At 39.3% G+C, this 20,081-nt stretch overlaps 1 protein-coding gene across 1 annotated transcript in view; it reads right to left on the reverse strand.

The window, feature by feature from the left end:
* Positions 1-8,026: 8,026 nt before the first annotated feature.
* SPOCK1 (SPARC (osteonectin), cwcv and kazal like domains proteoglycan 1) overlaps positions 8,027-20,081 on the reverse strand; it is a 573,572-nt gene continuing 561,517 nt past the window's right edge. The window contains exons 8-11 of the mRNA XM_053567058.1: positions 18,884-19,105; positions 17,336-17,398; positions 11,973-12,110; positions 8,027-11,482 (exon numbers count right to left, since the gene is read on the reverse strand). Coding sequence (XP_053423033.1) covers positions 11,292-11,482; positions 11,973-12,110; positions 17,336-17,398; positions 18,884-19,105 — 614 coding nt within the window. The 3' untranslated portion in view covers positions 8,027-11,291. The remainder of the gene's footprint in view (positions 11,483-11,972; positions 12,111-17,335; positions 17,399-18,883; positions 19,106-20,081) is intronic.

Raw genomic sequence — 20,081 nt, forward strand, 5'->3', positions numbered from 1 at the left:
ATCCTCCGCCTCTGTCTTTATTCATTCTTATTCTGTTTCCTGCACTTGATAATTTCAAAAGTCCCATCTTCAGGTTTGTTGATTCTTTTGTCTGCTTGCTCAAATCTGCTATTAAACTTCTAGTGAATTTTTCAATCGTATTATGTTTTTCATTACCAGAATTTTTGTTTGCTTCCTTCCTATAATTTCCATCTCTTCATATGCTCATTTTTTTCATATATCACTTTATTGATTTTTTTTCCTTGGGTTTACATCCATGTTTTCCATTAGCTATTTGAGCACATTTATTACCTTTATTTTAAAGTCTAGTAAGTGCAAGGCCTGTTTCTTCAGGGAAAGTTTTTGCCACTGTTTTCTTCCTTTGAATGGGCCATAGTCTCCTGTTGCTTTGTATATCTTGTGGCTTTTTGTTGTTACAACAAACTGGATATTTTCATGGCTGATTTTGAATGTCTTAATTTCCTAAAGAGTCCTAATCCAGCTTCTTTTTAGAGATTTAGAAAGTCTGTTATATACCTCTGCCTATAACTTCTTGCCCCAGGCCTCTGTAGGCTTATAGTCCCCCTGCATCCTTCATGAGCAGTGCCTTTCTACATGAGATTCAAGTTTGGTAAAACATACCCTTCAGGCAGCTTCCAGACAGGTTAGGACATTGCCAATTAGTTCTGCTGTGTTCTCTCTGGTTTGGGGCAGGGGCGTGGGGGAATTGGTAAATGAGATGCTACCTCCTCCAGATTAAGACCATGCTATAAGGAGAGGTCAAGAACAAATTAAAACATTCTATCATTTTAAGTGACTGTTTCTCGATCAGGTGTTAACTTGGTTGCTATATGTAGACCTTCACCTATAATATTTTACAGCACTCCTCTAAAGTTATTTTAGGCAAGTTTAGTTGTGTGGAGTGTGTGTGTGTGTGTGTGTGTGTGTGTGTGTGTGTGTGTGTGTGAGAGAGAAATGAGGGCTGGAAACTTCCTAGTCTATTGTTTTGCATCATCTCTTGCTTTTGAAAAGCTTGTATTTGATGAGAGAATTATACAGAGGACATGACCAACTGCTATGTCAGAGATATACACAAGGTGCTCAAGAAAGAGAGAAAGAATCCTTCATTTTCTTGGGAGCAATCTATTGATAGAAGGCTTCCTAAAGGAGGAATAATTGAACTGAGCTTCTGGGGCATCCCAGGTAAAGGAAACATAAAAAATGCAGGCAGGCAAAGGGCTGAGAAGGGTAAAAGTACAGGGGAAAAATAGAATTGGAATTATGAGGAATGCAAAGGGACAAAGAGGTGCAAAGAAGGCTGTTTGCCAAGTCAAGTCGATCAGATTTGGTTTTGAAAAGGATGCGAAATGTTGCAATTAGTTAGGGCAGTGACATTGTGAGACTTGCCTTCAAGAATAAATGACTCAGCAGTGACTTGTAGGATGGATTAGAATAGGCAAAAAGTGGAGTAGAGTCACTAGTTAAAAATTTCCTAAGACAGCTGAGAGAAATTTTGGTGATCTGAACCATAACACTGGAGATGGGATAGAAAGTGTAGGATAATATTTAGAAATAAACATATCCTACATCAAGCACACAAAGTGAACTCAGTGTGAGTTTAAAATGGCTTGCTTTTTTTCCAGAGGCTTAAGGAACCTGGGCCCCCCAGGACACATGCAGAGTTGGCTTGCCTGAAGTTAAAATTCCACAAGCCCATTCTCTGAAGCTGTGCATCCCATGAAGCCTGAGACCAAAGGGCATGCTGCCCTTCCTCAGAGATATGGGCCAGAGGGTTGATGTATGTTAACAACATATTATCAGAGGTCTATAGGTGCTCTGCCCTGAGGAAAAGACACAGTCATTACTTCATGCTGAGTGAACGCTTGAAGTTACTCTTCCATTAACTCTGTTCCCCTGTGGCTACTTTCTTCTTTGTGATCTTTCTTTAGATACCTGCCCAGAGATTAGTCAGTGTCTAGAAGAAGATGTTTAGTGCAAAAGTGATTGTTTTGATATGATAACAGGATATTTCCTTTCAAGTTAATTTCAGATAGGTAAAATGAGGTAATGGTGAAACTAACAGATAATAGATTAAGTGTGTACGTGACTAGAAAGGTATAAAATCAAAACCCTGAATAAAGAATTTCGCTACACACCATCCCATACCGTGTAGTCTGTTTCTTGACTTAATAATTACAGGAGCGGTACAGAAGCTTTTCAGTTTAATGAAGTCCCATTTGTTTATTTTTGTTGTTGCAATTGCCATGGCAGTCTTCTTCATGAAGTCTTTCCCCAGGCCAATATCTTCCAGTGTTTTTCCTATGCTTTCTTGGAGGATTTTTATTGTTTCATGCCTTAAATTTAAGTCCTTTATCCATCTTGAATCAATTTTTGTGAGTGGGGAAAGGTGTGGGTCCAGTTTCAGTCTTTTACATGTGGATATCCAGTTCTCCCAACACCATTTATTGACTAGGGAGTCTTTCCCCCAAGGTATGTTCTTGTTTGGTTTATCGAAGATTAGGTGGTTGTAAGATGTTAGTTTCATTTCTTGGTTTTCTATTCGATTCCAAGTGTCTATGTCTCTATTTTTGTGCCAGTCTGTAGTACAGACTAAAATCTGGTATGCTGATGGCCCCAACTTTATTTTTATTACTAAGAACTGCCTTAGCTATACGGGGTTTTTTCTGGTTCCATACAAAACGCAGAATCATTTTTTCCAAATCTTGAAAGTATGATGTTGGTGTTTTGATAGGAATGGCAATGAATAGGTAGATTGCTTTTGGAAGTATAGACATTTTAAAAATGTTGATTCTGCCCATCCATGAGCATGGTGTGTTCTTCCATTTGTTAAAATCCTCCACTATTTCCTTTCTGAGGATTTCATAATTTTCTTTATAGAGGTCCTTCACCTCCTTCATTAGGTATATTCCCAGATAATTTCATTTTCTTTAAAACTATGGTGAAGGGAGTTATGTCCTTAATTAGCTTCTCATCTTGACTGTTATTGGTGTATATAAAGGCTACTGACTTGTGGACATTGATTTTATATCCTGAAACATTACTGTATTTTTTGATGACTTCTAGGAGTCTTGTGGTTGAGTCTTTGGGATTCTCTAAGTATAAGATCATGTCATCAGCAAAGAGGGAGAGTTTGACCTCCTCTGCTCCCGTTTGGATTCCCTTTATTTCCTTGTCTTGCCTAATTGTATTGGCTAGAACTTCCAGCACTATGTTGAATAGTAAAGGTGACAGAGGACAACCTTGTCTGGTTCCAGTTCTAAGAGGAAAAGCTTTCAGTTTTACTCCATTCAGTAAAATATTAGCTGTGGGTTTGTCATAGATAGCTTCAATCAGTTTTAGAAATGTGCCACCTATGCCTATACTCTTCAGTGTTCTAATTAGAAAAGGATGCTGGATTTTATCAAATGCTTTTTCTGCATCTATTGAGAGGATCATGTGATCTTTATTTTTGCCTCTGTTAATATGGTGGATAACGTTTATGGACTTGCATATGTTAAACTAGCCTTCTATCCCTGGGATGAAGCCTACTTGATCATGATGAATGACTTTTTTGATGATAAGCTGTAATCTATTGGCTAGGATTTTGTTGAGAATTTTTGCATCTATATTCACGAGCAAGATTGGTCTGAAATTCTCCTTTTTGTTTGGGTCTTTTCCTGGTTTTGGTATCAGGTTGATGTTTGCTTCATAGAATGTGTTGGGGAGGATTCCTTCTTCCTCAATTTTTTGGAATAATTTCTGCAGTATAGGAATAAGCTCTTCCTTGAAGGTTTGATAGAATTCTGGTGTGAAGCCATCTAGACCAGGGCATTTTTTGGTTGGAAGCTTTTTTATTGTTTTTTAATCTCAGTGCTTGAAATTGGTCTGTTCAGGAGCTCTATTTCTTCCTGGCTAAGTCTAGGGAGAGGGTGTGATTCCAAATATTGATCCATTTCCTTCACGTTGTCCAATTTCTGGGCATAGTGTTTCTGGTAGTATTTAGAGATGATCTCTTGTATCTCTATGGGATCAGTTGTTATTTCCCCTTTATCATTTCAGATCGAGGTTACTGGAGATTTTACTTTTCTATTTCTCATTAGTCTGGCCAATGGTTTATCTATTTTATTAATTTTTTCAAAAAAACAACTCCTTGTTTCATTAATTTTCTGAATGATTCTTTTGTTTTCAATTTCATTGATCTCTGATTTGATTTTGGAGATTTCTTTTCTTCTACTGACATTAGGCTTAGATTGTTCTTCTTTTTCCAACTCCATAAGATGGCTTTTGAGTTTGTTGATGCACTCTCTTTCTGTTTTTCGAATGTAGGCATCTAAAGCGATAAATTTTCCTCTCAAAACTGCTTTTGCAGTATCCCACAAGTGCAAAGAGAAACCTACGCAATGGGAAAAGATATTTGCGTATTTTGAATCAGACAAAAGCTTCATAACTAGGATCTATAGAGAACTCAAATTAATCCACATGAAAAAAAGCCAACAATCCCATATATCAATGGGCAAGAGCCATGAATAGAACCTTCTCTAAAGAAGACAGACGAATGGCTAACAAACATATGAAAAAATGTTCATCATCCCTACATATTAGAGAAATGCAAATCAAAACAACCCTGAGATACTATCTAACCCCAGTGAGAATGGCCCACATCACAAAATCTCAAAACTGAAGATGCTGGCGTCGATGTGGAGAGAAGGGAACACTTTTACATTGCTGGTGGGACTGCAAACTAGTACAACCATTCTGGAAGGAAGTAATGGAGAAACCTCAAAGAACTCAAGCTAGACCTTCCATTTGATCCTGCAATCCCATTACTGGGCATCTACCCAGAAGGAAAAAAATCCTTTTATCATAAGGACACTTGCACTAGACTATTTATTGCAGCTCAATTTACAATCGCCAAAATGTGGAAACAGCCTAAATGCCCACCAACCCAGGAATGGATTAACAAGCTGTGGTATATGTATACCATGGAATCCTATTCAGCTATTAAAAAAATGGAGACTTTACATCCTTCGTATTAACCTGGATGGAAGTGGAAGACATTAAGCATGAATCCTATGTACTCAATTTTGATATGAAGATAATTTATGACAATTAAGGTCATGGCAAGTGGAAGGAAAAGCAGAGAGAGGGAAGGAGAGAGAGTGGTGGTGCCTTGGTGTGTCCCACACCTTCTGGGGGCAAGACATGATTGCAAGAGGGACTTTACCTAACAAATGTGATCAGTGTAACCTGGCTTATTGTACCCTTAATGAATCCCCAACAGTAAAAATAATAATAATAATAATTACAGGAGCGAGTTTACACCCACGGCAAAGCTGCTGTTCATTTATGTCTCTGGTCACGCAACAGAAAGGAAGAGCTATCTAGAAGGCTTGACAGAATTTAGTGACTTACTATAGTTTGGAGGCAGGAGAAAATGGCACAGATTATGGTATCATTTCCAAATTGTGGAGTTGTCAAAGGAATCTTTCTGAAGACATAGCAGATAGGTTATTTTAAAATGATTAATTTTTAAATCACATAAGACATTATGGTATGTTTGTGATTTAAAACAAAGTGTAACTTAGAGGATGAGGCTCATGCCTTCATTGGCCACCTGCCCAATCGCAGCTCTTCCTCAGAGACCACTCCTGCAAGCTTGGTGTGTGTATCTTTTCAGGCCTGGTGTGCATTTTGACACCCTGAGAAAATGGAGAGTATCGTTTTTTAGATGTCTGACTTATTTATTTCATACTTCATGAATCACTTTATATTTTCCCCAACCAAAATCAGTTGTTCTAAGTCTGTGCACTTAAGTTTACTTTATTCTTTTTGACTGTTGTATAGTATTCCACAGACTCATTTAATGTCCCCATTGATCTAGTTTTCCCCAAAATCTCCTGTTCTAACAAATGATGCTACAATGGATATACCTTTACATCTCCAGAAGCAGTCAATGAGAAATGGAATTACTGGATCCTGGGATGGACACTCTTATTGTCAAATTGCCCCCCAATGGCTGCTTTGATTATACAGTGTTCTCAAGTACTCCTTACTCCACTCTCTTGATACTTGAGGGGATCAAAACTTTTTTTCTGAGTGATAATATGTCATTGCTTTCACTTGCATTTCTCTGCTCACAGATGAGCCTGGATATAGCTTTGTCGTCATTTATGTGTCTTCTATGAATTGCTTGTTTTTATCTTTTGCCCCTTATTCTATTGGGCTATATTTTTCTGATGGAGTTGTAAAAACAAACACTTTTTGCCCTAATCTGTCAGTTGTTTTATGTCAGCAATATCTTCTTTAGTCTCATGTTCATGTTTTAAGCTTGTTTATGATATCTTATTAATTTTGATGGAGGCAAATGTATCAGTCTTTTACACTACGGCTCATGTGAGCCAGGACTTAGAAAAGCCTGCTGACGCCTAGTGTCACAGGTTGACTCACTGCATATTCCCTTCTATCATTTTCATTTTCTTAAGGTTTGAAATTGAGGCATCAGCGTGAATTTAAGTAGAATTATCTAAATGTCAGATGACTGTTTCAAAATGAAGCAGAAATCAAAACCTACACTTAAGACACAGGTTGTGGACTTCTCAGTGTGAAGAGATATTTGAAACTATAGGTCTAGAAAAAAAAACTGTCCAGAGAAAGCATGTAAAGAAATGGGCCAGATGCTGATCTGAAGTATACCAGTTAACAGAACTGTTTGAACAAAAGGATATATGGGAAACTGAAAGGGAACATCCAGGGAGGTAGGAAGAAAGCCAGGAAATGATGGATAAAAATAATCAAGAGAGGCAATCTTTAACAACAAGGCTTAACAAGCTTTAACAAGGCTTAACAGAGTAGCCATTGCCATCCACCTATATCATAACAATCATTTATGTGTTTAATTTCTTAAGGGAGGTGGCAACTCTCCCAAGCAGGTACCAGGGCTCGCTCTTACGTTCCTGGAATGGCATGCATTTCATGCCCACAGTGGCATTCATCAACCTGACATGATGTAATTAATCTACCAATTAATCTGCAAAGGCTTATTTGATGAATAAATTTTGATATCTTCCTCTTTGCCTAAAGCAATATATCAAAGCAAATCTTACAACCAAGCATTTTAAGAAAGTACTGTGACCTTTTTACTCAGCTATATAATCAAGCTGGAGAACTGCCTTCCCGTTCTCCTTCCTTTGGTCCTGGCCTTTAAAGGGGCCAAAGTGGCATCCATGAAGGTGCAACTTTAGGAGAAATGTGAGGCTTTACCCATGAACCTGTGCTGATTTGAGAGGAACTTGGAGTGTGCTCACAAACACCAACTCTTTAAAGTACTTCTTAATCACCTTGGAGACGGCATATTGGCTATTGTTCTCCTAACATTAGTTATCTTGTGAATTTATGAAGCAACTTTTCTTGAACTGTCAATCTGAAATTGTCTGTAAAATCTGGTCCACAGGGTGAAGGGATGGAATTATTCATAAGATAGTTTTTACTGTAGCTCATGGTAAAATTACTCACTCAGGGTATAATTAAGTCATAGACACATTGGTCCAAATGTGGACAGAGGTGGAAAAGAAATCATTCCTTTTCCAATTTGGGTGCTTTCTGATGTTCGACAAGCATCTGGTGTGTTAATTTATGAACAGAGGGCAACTCAGGGCCCTTGTAAAGGGACGAGAGGTGGGTTTTTTCCTCCCAGGAGAACTAGAGAATAGCCAGCTGGGGGAAAAAGGGATAAGTATAGTTTTAAAAGTTTGAGGTTGTAAACAAGATGGACAAGAGTGAAATCTGATGGGTAAGGAATAAAGTTGGAGCCTGAGAAAGGCACAAACACAGCTGGGGGTGGGGGTGGGGGTCGGGTGGGATGTTTCTAGACTGCATGTGCTGGGTGGGGCCAGGCTGACCACCAGCAGACTGACCCCCACCACAATCAGAAGCTCTGCCTGATGGCCTCCTTGGAAATCCCTGTGTCAGCTCATACTGTCCTCAAGTGACTGTGTGTGGTGCCTGGTAAGTGCACACCCAAGCCAATGAAATACACACAACTCACATGTTGCAGACAAATGAAAATTTATTGAGACGGACAGAAATGCACCTACTCGGGACTACAGTTAAGTATTTACTATTAATCCAAGAGTCGTGTTCACATTCCAGATAAGTCTATGTGGAATAGCATTCAGAAGTTACTAGGTTTTGCTACATCACTATTTCATCTACAATAGGGACAACAAACTGACACTCAGGATTTGATGGGTTCTTGTTACACATTTAACAGGGACAGACATCAGTGACTTTGAGAAAAAGGCATATAAAAAGACTAAAACCACCCACTGGAGAATGGCCTCTGAGATGTCACTGTACAGTGTGGTCGAGGTGACAAACAATGTGAATGGCATCCTGGGGAGAGCAGGGGCGGACCTGGACAGGCGCGTTGTCACTTGCTGCTACGGGTAGAGAAACGGGCATAAAGAAGGGGAAACTGACACAAAATCTCAAATTCAGTGTAAGGTATTTCCATGTCTAGAATATCTGTAGAAACAAAAGACATTAGTATGAAAGATAGCCAGCCATGGTGGAAGAAAATTCAGGGACTTAAGTTAGATGGCAAGGAAATGGTAAAAGAACTGTTTGTGGAAGAAAACTATTCACTAAAGATTTTCCAAAAGTGAGTTAGTGAGGATTCAACTTAATAGCTGTCTCAAGGGACTGGATTATCACAATACTATTCTTTAAAACAAATCAATATTTTATGTATATGTGGTCACTGTAACTAAAGGGCTCCTTCCAAAAAGAGGAAAACAAAATTCTACTTGAGGACAAGATAACTCAACCTAATCTTTAGTACTTTTCACAAGTACTTTTAGTACTTTTAGTACTTTTTAGTACTTGTGAAAAGTACTAAATCTATTTTAAACACCCAACGCCATCATGCCAAAGTGAGGCATAGAAGTAGCGTTAATGTTGCTGCATTGATTTTGGGTTCCAGTCTTAGGAGAGCTTTTTATGTAATATTTTAATGAATCAAAATATCTTCTTGGAATGTTTCTGAAAATGGCATCCTATTACCTTACTGGGAATTGTCTACTGAGCACTCTTCTCCGTCATTAAGTTAATGCTAAGGATCTTTAAGTGTCATCTTAATTTGACACTTGTCATAAGATAATTAGGCAAATTAAAATCAGTAGTTCACCTTGTGCCTAGAAGGTTTTCTAAGTGAAATCAATTTGTCGATTTTAATTTGTTCTCTTGTGCATTTTTCCAAGCTCAGAGGAGATAGTAATAGAGGTTTTCTTTGATGATCTAAACTGAGAGTTTTTAACATCTTGATTTTTTATATACTTTATTGTAATTTAGCTACAATTAAGCACCTGTTTTCTCAATTATGATATCAAAGTTTCGTTCAAGTGAAAAAAAATATTGAAACAGAGGTGATGGAGTTGAGATCCCAAGATGCTTGCCTAAGGTCTCTTTCTGGGGAAAGTAAGTACAAAACCTCAGGGTCCTGGCTGCACTTGTCGTGCCAGGCCAAAGGACTTCGCTGTGTCAAGTATGTGCATTTCCCATCTGAAACCAACTCTATTGTCCAGCCAGGGTGAGGACTAGAAAAATGCTAATTTAAAGTGGCTTGGTACATTCAAATAACAATTGGGGGTAGGAGGTTGGTCAGCTCTCAGTAATCATGGTTTGGCTGAACATAGTTCTTGCCTGAGTTTGTATGTTTGTCTTGTAGACAGACTGAAGCTCACAGGAAAGGCAAGAGGCAGAAATGTGGACCAGAGAGCCTTGCTGGGTGGCTGATGAGGGCATCCAGGTATGGGAACCAGGTGGGGCTGGAGCTAAAGGAGTGGTACTGAGCTGAATAGGGCCACTTTGAAGATGACTTTTTGGTACTTGTATCTGGGAGAGCTTGATTGAGAGGGAGAGAAATCCTAAAAAATATGGAGATGGTAAATTTACTGACTTTGATCTAGACTCCAGTGAATTTAGGGAAAAGAAAAACAATGGTGAAAGGGTTTCTTCGTTAGTATCCTCACACTTGTGGGGCACAGAATGAGCTCTTAAGAACTCAGTGCTAGATTCAATGTGCTATGATGAAGTTTTCTGTGCCTCCATTTGGGATTGTTTGCCTACGACAGTTGTTTAAAAAAAAAAAAAAATCCGTCTAACTTTACAACTTTCATGCCCTTAACATGAACTGTAGAAAGAAAGGGGGCAAAAGCAAAACATTGATTCAGAATTTTAAATTTTCTTCTCTTAAGGAAAACCTTGGTACTATCTTCTTAGAGAAAAGGTATGTGGGTGTGCCTTAGAAAAAGCCCTTGAGTAGGTGGGGAAGGAGCCTGTTTCGGGTGGGACTGTGCTGCCCGAGGGGGCTCTGAGCATAAGTGAGAGAGATGGCTTGTGACGCTGCCCACGTGGGAGTCGCATGGCTTCTGCGAGGAAAGCGATTTAGGCAGACAGAGGCTTCCAGCAACTCCGCTGACGCAAAGAGAAGAAACCTCTGCAACCTCAGGCTAGATGTGCCAACTGGTAGTGCAAAAAAGGACTTCGATGCAAATTTCTGATACCCGAAATTTTGTTCCAGGTCTGGACAAGCTGACAAATTTATAATTGTGTCTCAAATGAGTTTTTAATTTTTCTGAGCGATGCGTGTACAGGGCATATACACACCCACATTCTCTTCTGTACATACATACATTTTAATGTGCGTACAGAGAGAAGCATCCAGACACCAATTTTCAATAAAGAAAATGAATTCCCTAAAGGGACTCTTGACTGAATTAAGGCTATTGTTTGTAGGAAGCCATATACAGTGAAGTGAAAAACTAATTTTTAATAAACACCAGGAAGGGTGGGTTCAGGGAGGAAAAGGTACAGTGTGTTGTTTCTTTTCACGACATCTACAGGACACAAGAAAAGCACTTAGACACTGTAAGGCTGGGAACCATGCTGTAATAACCACCAGTGTGGGTGATCAAAAAGGGTCTTTGACGTTTGAGAGGGTGGGGGCTCCCTGCACTGTCAGAATTCCACAGAAATCACATGCGCATTGCAAAAATCTCATGGGAGGGAAAAGGAGGCTCTGATGAAGCCAGCTATGTCCCTGTCCCCCCAAACCCAAAACAAAACACCCTTTCTCCCACACAAACCTACGCAAAATCAGAATGTTCTGGGAACAAGCAGTTGTCTTCCAAACCTCAGGTCGGGTATAGAGAGCAACAGAGAAGAGACCTCGGTGCTTTGGAGTCTTAGATACAAATGCAGGATAGGAAGTGACGCAATTTTGTGCAAAACTCTTGTCCTCTTTCTTGTGGGCACTACCATATGTACCCGACCTCATCCTCTTTGTCGTCGTCCTCATCCTCGTCATCCTCCCTCACGGCCCGGGTGTGCACCCGCAGCTTCCCCTCTCTGTCCTTTGGTTCCAGCTCCCGTTCATCCTCTAGATCATCGAGCAGGACCACCGCACCGCCACTGCCGAAATCCCCTGAGGTCTCCTGCTCCTCTTCTGAAACATAAGAAGGCTTAAGGTTTGTTTCTGCTTAACAGAAACAGCGGTTCCCTTTGCATGCGACTTAACTGTGAGGCAAAACCACACAATTTATCTTCTAAATGTTAAAAAAGCATCCTGCCCCTCTGGGGTCAGTCTCTAGAGCAGGGACTACAAACTTAGTTCTGGTATGAGCCCCAGGATTCTCAAGATGCTTCTACCTTCTCAGGAGGTTTATAGTGCTAAGTGAAACTGACAGCAGTCTAAGTTGCCCTTTGCCTGTAAAAGTTCTCTGACTTTCAAAAACTGTTGTCCATCCCTGTGGTCATGGCGAGTTCCTGCGTCTTTCAAAGCTAGCTAGGCATGAGCTCGTATGACTTCAGGGTTACTATGTCCCCACTGTAAACTCACACCAGGCCAGAGCTACTTCTTGCAATTCTTCTGCTGAGATCCTTACACAGGGAGGACCACAGTTCATGGCGAGGCTGATGCGGAAGGCCTTACTCACCACAGCTTACAGCGCCCTGTTTCCTGGTGCCAGCCAGCTCGTTCCCATATTTATCCACACACCAGCACTGCCCCGTGCTGCCGTGGCACTGTGTGGCTTTGTAATAGCCCTCCTCATTACACCGGGGTATGAATGCCCCTAGGGGAAGAAAAAGTCCAATTTTAAACAGAGATTCTTGCATTAGTGCCCTCCAACATGGGGAAAGGGCTCACACATCAGTCAGATCTGCTGCAGGGCCAGCAGCAGAGAAAGGGGCTGGGTAGTTATTGTTAATACTTAGTCAGGATTCCAGGGCCCTTGGGCTGAAGCAGTCCAAATGCATTGAACTCTAAGGCATTCAGTTTTTAAGCAGGCATGATGATTGCTAATCTGTTCTGTATTCTGGGCACGGATCTAAACCAGGCATGTGTGCAAATGTATGTATATACACACAAATATTCACACACTCTCTAATCCCTACAAGCCTAAGAGGTATGTGACGTTACTGCCTTTTAATAAATAGAAAATTGAAGTCCAGGATTCAGATTCTTTAATGTGATTGCAAAGTAGTGCTTTTCAAACTCCTGTGATGAAGAACTGTTTTTGTTTCTAGTTTCCAGTCTTTCATGGACCAATACTTCCATAAAGTGATTCTGTAAGATTACTATGAAACTTTGTAAATGCACCCATCTCTGTACTTAGTACTGACTTATAGCAAACTATATACAGTGCATGGACCACGCAGTTCCCAGCCATTTCTTCCCCCTGCCATCTTGCTTTTAACAAAGAGGCGACAAAAGCTTAGAGCTCACTTGCTTTATTCATGGGGCCATCTCAATGTCGTCATAAGGTGTTGGCGCTGTTACTACCTCCCTACTTACAGACAAAAATAGGGATAAATTAGAGTTGTCCAAGATTGAGCAGGATTCCATCTGTCTCTTTGATGAGTTCTCTTTCCCTTTAAATCGTGAATGAATTCTGTTATTAATTACATTTTTTAACACTTCAGAAAATCACACGGATTTTCTGCCTCATATGCTTTTAGGGAGGTGAATCATCAATGGCACGATCTTACAAAACTCTACCTTTGCTTCCCTGAAATAATAACGAGGTGGTAAAGGCATATAAGTTTTCTGCATTTTGTTCAGTTTCTCTGTTGACAGTCTTAATTCATAAAATTATTTAGGTATTTGTCTATACTTTAGACATTTTATAGAAAATGATCTCTTCCCTGAAGTATTTCCCCACTAAAATATTTGGGCCTGGTACATAGTTGGGGGCAAAAGTAACATGTTGAGTATAAATTTGGTAATTAATACCCATTTCATCTTGGTTTTCATAACTTGGTATAAGTTGGTTTATAGCAGTGGTTCTCAAAGTGGGGTCCCAGGCCCAACAGCATCACCTGGAAACCCCTTAGAAATGCAAATTCCTGGATCCCACCTCAGACGTACTAAACTAGAACCTTAGAGAACAGAACCCAAAAATGTATTTCTTGATAAATCCTTCAGTTGATTCTGGTGTACACTGAAGTCTGAGAACCACAAGTTTGCAGTCTTCCTGTACATATGAGTTTATATCCCAATATTACCCTCATGTCAGTATTTGAGGCTTTCATACTATCAAGTTTGTATATTGTACTTTTTTATTGCTTTAATTTTAATCATTTCAGTTTCTTGTGGTGTTCTTATAGCTTTTTGAGTTAAAAATCTAGTTTTTGAAGCTATGAAGGTTGTATCCCATAGATTTTCATTCAGTTCTAAATATTTTTTAGTTTCTACTTTATTTCAGCTTTGACCAATATGTATCTATAAAATCCCCAGCTATATAGAGTTTTGGTAATCTTGTTTTTTATTGAGATTATTATTGTGCCATGGCCTGTGAATTTGATCTGCAGTCATTTATTTGAAATGTGTTGAGTTTTTGTGGTATAGTTCGTGGCAGCTACTACATGTGTGGTAGGTATTGAATCTACAGCTTCCTATGTGCATAAATACACGTGAATATTAATTAATTTTATCTCACATGTCTTTTCTTGAAACTTACAGTTCAATTAAAGACTCTGTGGATATGGCAGTTCCTCCTTGTAATTCTGTTTTGTTTTAAAATTATGAGTAGTGTCATGGGCCACATAATGACATTATTGGTCAATGACTGACTATATCTATATAATAGTCACATAAGATTATAAGAAAATATTTTTACTGCACCTTTTCTTTTCTAAAACAAATATTTCAATAGATTTAGGGATCAGCAATGGTTTTTGTTACATGGATGCATTGTATAGTGGTGAAGTCAGGGCTTTTAGTGTGCCCAAATTATGTACACTGAAAAGTTTAAAATTATAACATTTGAAAAATTACCTATCGAGTACTGTACCTTGACTACAATTAGATTCACAAAAACTTACCATTGTTTTACAGCTATCTAAAGTATTCAGTATAGTAACCTGTTACATGGGTTTATAGCCTAGGAGCAATAAGGGATATAGCATCTAGGTTTGAATAAGTAACACACAATGAAAGTGCCTAACAACACATTTCTCAGAATGTACATACCCTTGTCACTAAGCAATGCATTCCTCATCAATTGATAGGATAATAATATGGTAAAAAGAACATTTCAAGCAAGTTGATAATGTTATAAAAAGAGGTATCTATTATTTGTTTAACTTCAACTTTCAGGCCTAACTCCCCAAGGGTACATGTCAAATCTACAAAGTGTAGAGCATAAATGTCTTAACATAATAATTAAGAAAGTGCGGTGAAGGCTATTTTAACTAGTTTGGTGTATTTCAACTTGTATATAAAACCAGCACATTATACCCCTTAAATGCATTAATGTACACAGCTATGATTTAATTTTAAAAAACTACCAGTTGATAGTCTGTCTCATAATAAATGTATTTGGCTCATTCATGGTGATTACAGATAATGCTTGCTCCTCCCTGCCACTGTGTTTGTTCTCTGTGTATCATTTTCCGCATTTCCTGACTTCTGTGGAAATTATCAACTTTTCTTCATATTTTTGTGGTTACCCCTAACTTTCCTTTAGAGAAGAATAGTTTTTTCTTAGTGAGGTCTAAAGTTAATCTATATTTTCTTGCTGAACAAAGGCATTCCTACCACCTTTGAATCACTTCTATCTCGCTATCAAAACATTTTTATTTTAGAAGGCTGACATTTCCTTCTTAGAATTGCATCTGAATAATTTTTTTCTGGGATAATTTGTCTGCTGGTGAGAATCCCTTAGTGACACTTAAATAAGTCTGTGCTTAGTAAGCTTTCTGAATCATTATCCCACTCAAATCAACACTGGATGAGTTTAAAATTATAGGTTCAAAGTTATTTCACCTCAGCACTTTTTCTTGTGGGTAATCTTATTTACAAGAACTTTTATCCTTGGTTTTCCTTACAGGGTACGTGTGCCCCATGACCGTGTTCCTTAGTGGGACCTCGGTAGTAGTATGTTCTTTACCAGCTCATGAAACTTCATTTCTGCTGTGTTTTAGAGTGCCCATGCTTTCAAGTTTACCTGTTATTTGGGGGGAATGATCACAGAAACAAGTGTAACATGGGAAGAAGAGATTTTTACTATTTTGAACCAGGATTTAAACTCAGATCCTGCTGACTCTAAGATCTACTCTTTAACAATTTACTCATAGGCAGTCCAAAAAGACCAGCTTCTCAGAGATCAAATAAGATCGTGTATAGGAAGGTCCCCCAGAAGCCCCTGGAATGCTGTATCTATCACTCACGAAAGGCCCATCCTTCTACTTAAGTTTTCAGGGAGTAGATGCTCCCTCAAAAGAAAGTTGATGCTCGCAATATCCCAAAAGGCAGAGAGATTTGTGAACAGATTCTCAATCAAGGATTGCAAAGAAAGAAAATAAGTAGGGAGCTGGGGAAATGCTGATCCTTCTTGCTGAGACGTAGTTGGAAAACAACGGCATTTAATGAACCAAAAGGAAAAGGATTGGGCTGAGCCTACAGGTGGGTAAAGAGCAGGTGCTGCTCTAAATCTGTAATGTAATAGGATTACCACTTTTTCTAAGTAGGCAGTGATTATAATTGATGATAATTTGTTGTTCCTTGTTTTATTTATTTGAATCTGTATGCCCCTGAGTATGCAGCTATTATATTAAGAGATTTTCCCATGCAAAAAGGAATTTGTAAGGAAATAAATGGCATTTTGTCTGGGTTAGCTCGAGTAATCTCCATATGTAGGAGATGTGATAAAGCAAGCTTTAAAACATGGCAAGGTTCATGGTCAGATAGAGGTAGGCATTTCATTCACGTGTACTGGGATAAACAGAAAAAGAGATATATATGTCTCATATGAGGCAATAGCAAGGTACCTATATCCCATGAAAACAACATTTTAAAAAATAGTAATATGCTAGTTCTACAACTAATAAACCCAAGATAACATCCCACATAGTGGGATGAGATCAAGAAGCACAAGGCCCTGAACAGGATAAACCTATGGAGGAGGATGCAGCCGCTCTGTCTTTAGACCAGAGAGATGTCTTTATCTTTTTACACAGGAGAAGCACCTAGGCCAAGGCAGCACAAAGCAAGATGACCTTGGAATTCTAAGTTGAATAGGATGTTATCAGAATTCAGAAGTATGAGGTATGTCAGGAGAATAAATAATTTTCAAAAGGAGAAGGAAGAATGCATGTTGAGGTGACCCAAATAATCAGAAGAGGAGAAATTTCCAGAGTTCACAGACTGCCTACATTTGACAATCTGCAAGAAAACTCGCCCATTTCCTTCAAGAAAATGGAAAAACTTCTGAAATGGCAGGCTGCTTAGGGGATGCACCTGCCTCTGAATGCTTATCAGGAATAATTCTGAATTATTGTGTTGCAGCTGTCAGCTCTTTTTTAAAAAGCAAGAAAAGCAAAAGCAGATTCCTTTCTTCAAACAAATGAGGATTGCCAACATCTTGGTGATGGGCCCATCTGAATGCCATGAATTCCCCCAAGTCCTGGAGAGGGGAGGGCTTGGAGCGAAAACTCAATGACCTTACTTAAGAAAGAGAAAAGCAAGGTATATTATAGTTCCAGATGAGGGAGGAGTTAGCGATAGTGCTTGACTCCAGCCCTAGGTGAGCTGCCCACCGGTCCTGCCTGACCTCGGGCCTCTCTTCTTGCTGATGGAGCACACAGTGGTTCCCAACTGTCCAGCCAGTCCTCTGTTCATGTCCGGCTGCCTGTGCCCTACTGCCAGCTGCTGGGAAGAGCCCTTCCCCAGATAAAAAGAGGCATCTCTTTCATGAGACACCAACCCTAATTGAATAACCACTGCCATGCTGAACAGTATAAGAGATGTGGATGGTTTAATTAGTTGTTTAAACGAGTGGCAAGAAATTGTACTTACCCAACAGGCTTTTCCCCTTGCTCAGCTTCTGAATTCTGTTCATTTCATTCTGGCAAGGGAGACCTAAAAAATAATTTATGAAAGTCAGTTTCCAGATGGTATGGCCTATACTCTCTAGTGACTGAACGGCAGACAATGACACACCTGGGAGCGCAAGTGTTCCATTTGTACTATCTCTGACTAGAAAAGCTTCAATTCCTGAATATGGAGTTTCCTACTAAAAACAAACACAAGAGCCTAATAGAAAAAAAAGTACAAAGAACATATACAGGAAAAGGAAATTCAAGATGTACCTAACTCATAATGAGAAATAAAACCGAGCCTATGAAAAGATGTAATTTCTTTACCCTCAGTTTGGCAATGCTCACCAAGTTTGGTAGTGCCATGAAGAAACTGGTATTCTTATATTTGTTGGTGAGATTAAAAAATTGTAGGACTTCTTTAGATGTCAAATTAGATATATTTCCTCAAATTTAAAAAAGGCACATGCCTTTCGACTATTAATTTTTCTTCTAGGAATGGATCTTATAATTCTATAAGTGTACAATTGTATATACATGTATATATACTTATATATAAGTTAAAATTGTATAGATGGTGCTATGTCATCTCTACTTCGCAGTGTATAGACATGTACTTATAGAAGCTGACAAATGCCTTTCTCTAAGGGAAACATGGAAACTTCATGTGATAATGGGAACTGTGATATTCTTGTAACAGAGCTAAAGATCTGAAAAGGGGCAAAATGTTTTACAATTTGTCTCTCGGAACCTGCCCCCACACACTTTTGGGGAATTAAAACCTGCCTGAGGCCTGTTATCAAAGGGGCAGAAAACTGTTCTTTATTTTCTAGTATCTTAAACCATAGTAGATGGTTCAACAGAATTCTCCAGAGGTCATGAGATCATCTTCAAATTTTACCGGAGATAAAGTGACCAAAACCACCAACTACTGTTAAACAGCTAAAGCCCAAAGCTATGATATGTGACACTGGTCACACTGACTTGAACCAACACTCTGAACCCCCTTTGAAAAGCCTTATATTTCTGCTTAAAGATGGGCCTGTGGTCTTTTGAGAGGCTAGTCTGCCACCCTCCCCATTCACCAGAAAATTAATAAACTTCTCAAAAAAAATTAATAAATTTCTCTCTCCTCTTCCTCAAACCACTTGTCCTCGTTCTTCATTCTGATTCAGCCTCAGGGACAAGTACCAGTAACACTCATATCGTATTTTTCACATTGAGAGTCTCACGATGACTTTGGGAATCGTGTAGTGAAGATTTCTATATCCATTTTATAGATGAAAAAAACTGAGACTATACAGTTATGAGATTTTCCCAAATGGAGGAACAGACTGAAATTAACAGACTCCTTGATTCCACCCTTGGGTTTTCTAATATACTACATTAAAAGCAAAAATAAATTAGGAGAAGTAGGCCTTTGGGACTGCCATGAAATGGGATGAATTCTTTATTCTCTGCCTCCATCTGACCTTTAGCAAGCAGGGGTGTCCTGGGCTCTGGCCCCCACCCTTCTCTCCATTCTTACCTCCGGGCTTTTGGAAGCAGTAGCACCACTCATTGTTAGAGAGTTTTCCATCCTTGAAGGAGTCACAAGAGTTGAAGAGAGGCTTGATACAGGGCTCATACTTATCCAGGTAGATGGCATTGATCTCTGAGTGGTCAAGCAGGAGATCGTAGTTCATGTCCAACTTGTTGAACATCCAGCCCAGGGAGTCCTTGCAGATGGGCAGGATGCTGGTATCAAACCCTGCGAGGGAAGGGAACATCTCGGTCACCATCTAGCTTGGTCCTTGCCACCCTGATCACTCCCAGTCTCCAGCCCCCAAGAAGAGGCCAAAAGCACACCCCAGCTTACTCCTCCCCTGAGGCTATTTCCTTCCCAGGGTATAGTTTCAGTGGTTATAGTTCCAGAATATTTTGTGTTTTCCAAATGAAACATTTTAAAATGCACTAAAACAGAAGTTAGCATTTGAGTAAAAATATGTTCAAAAGGGAACAAATCCCCAATGCTAATATATCTATGATGCAAATAAGGGTTTTCATCTACTAAACTTGCTTAAAACAAGTTATGTTTGAAAGAAAGAATATAAACATGGTGAGTGAGAGGTAAAACTTATAATACTAAAAACTACGCTTTCATATTTAAGGGGAAAAAATAAAAAAACTGAAACAAAATCTTTTTAAAAGAATTGCAGTGAAATGAAACATCACAGCATAATCCAGGAGCACTGATTATATCCCAGAGGAACATTATATCCAAGCAGTCTGAACAGTAATGGCAAAACAAAGCAGGTACCTGCCTCTGTTCCCCATTCTTCTTTTCTGAAATTCCCTAAAGAGATGCATGAGATGGAATCCCAATCAATTCAGACAATAATTTCTTTCTTATTTCTCTGGGGAAGGAGTAGTTTTCTTAGAGAATTATTTGTCTCCACAATGGAAACTACGCAGTTGACTCAACATTAGAGATTATTGAGTCCACTGTAGACAAACACCAACAAAGGCATGCCCCAAATCTAAACTTGCTTTCTTTCAGAACCATATAATCTCCTGGAGCTGCCTTCTTGCCTTCCTTGACCCTGCTGCCCTGAGGCCATCCGCTTGGCTGAGGGTCCATGTTGGGAGGTGGGCAGTGAAAATGGGCTATGAACTGAGGATCCTGTGGGGTCAACTGCCCACTCCAGCAGTTCCTGACCACAGCCCAGCCATTGGGTCCCTAAATG

Source organism: Nycticebus coucang, chromosome 17, assembly GCF_027406575.1.
Source record: "Nycticebus coucang isolate mNycCou1 chromosome 17, mNycCou1.pri, whole genome shotgun sequence".
In the NCBI taxonomy this organism is placed as follows: Eukaryota; Metazoa; Chordata; class Mammalia; order Primates; family Lorisidae; genus Nycticebus; species Nycticebus coucang.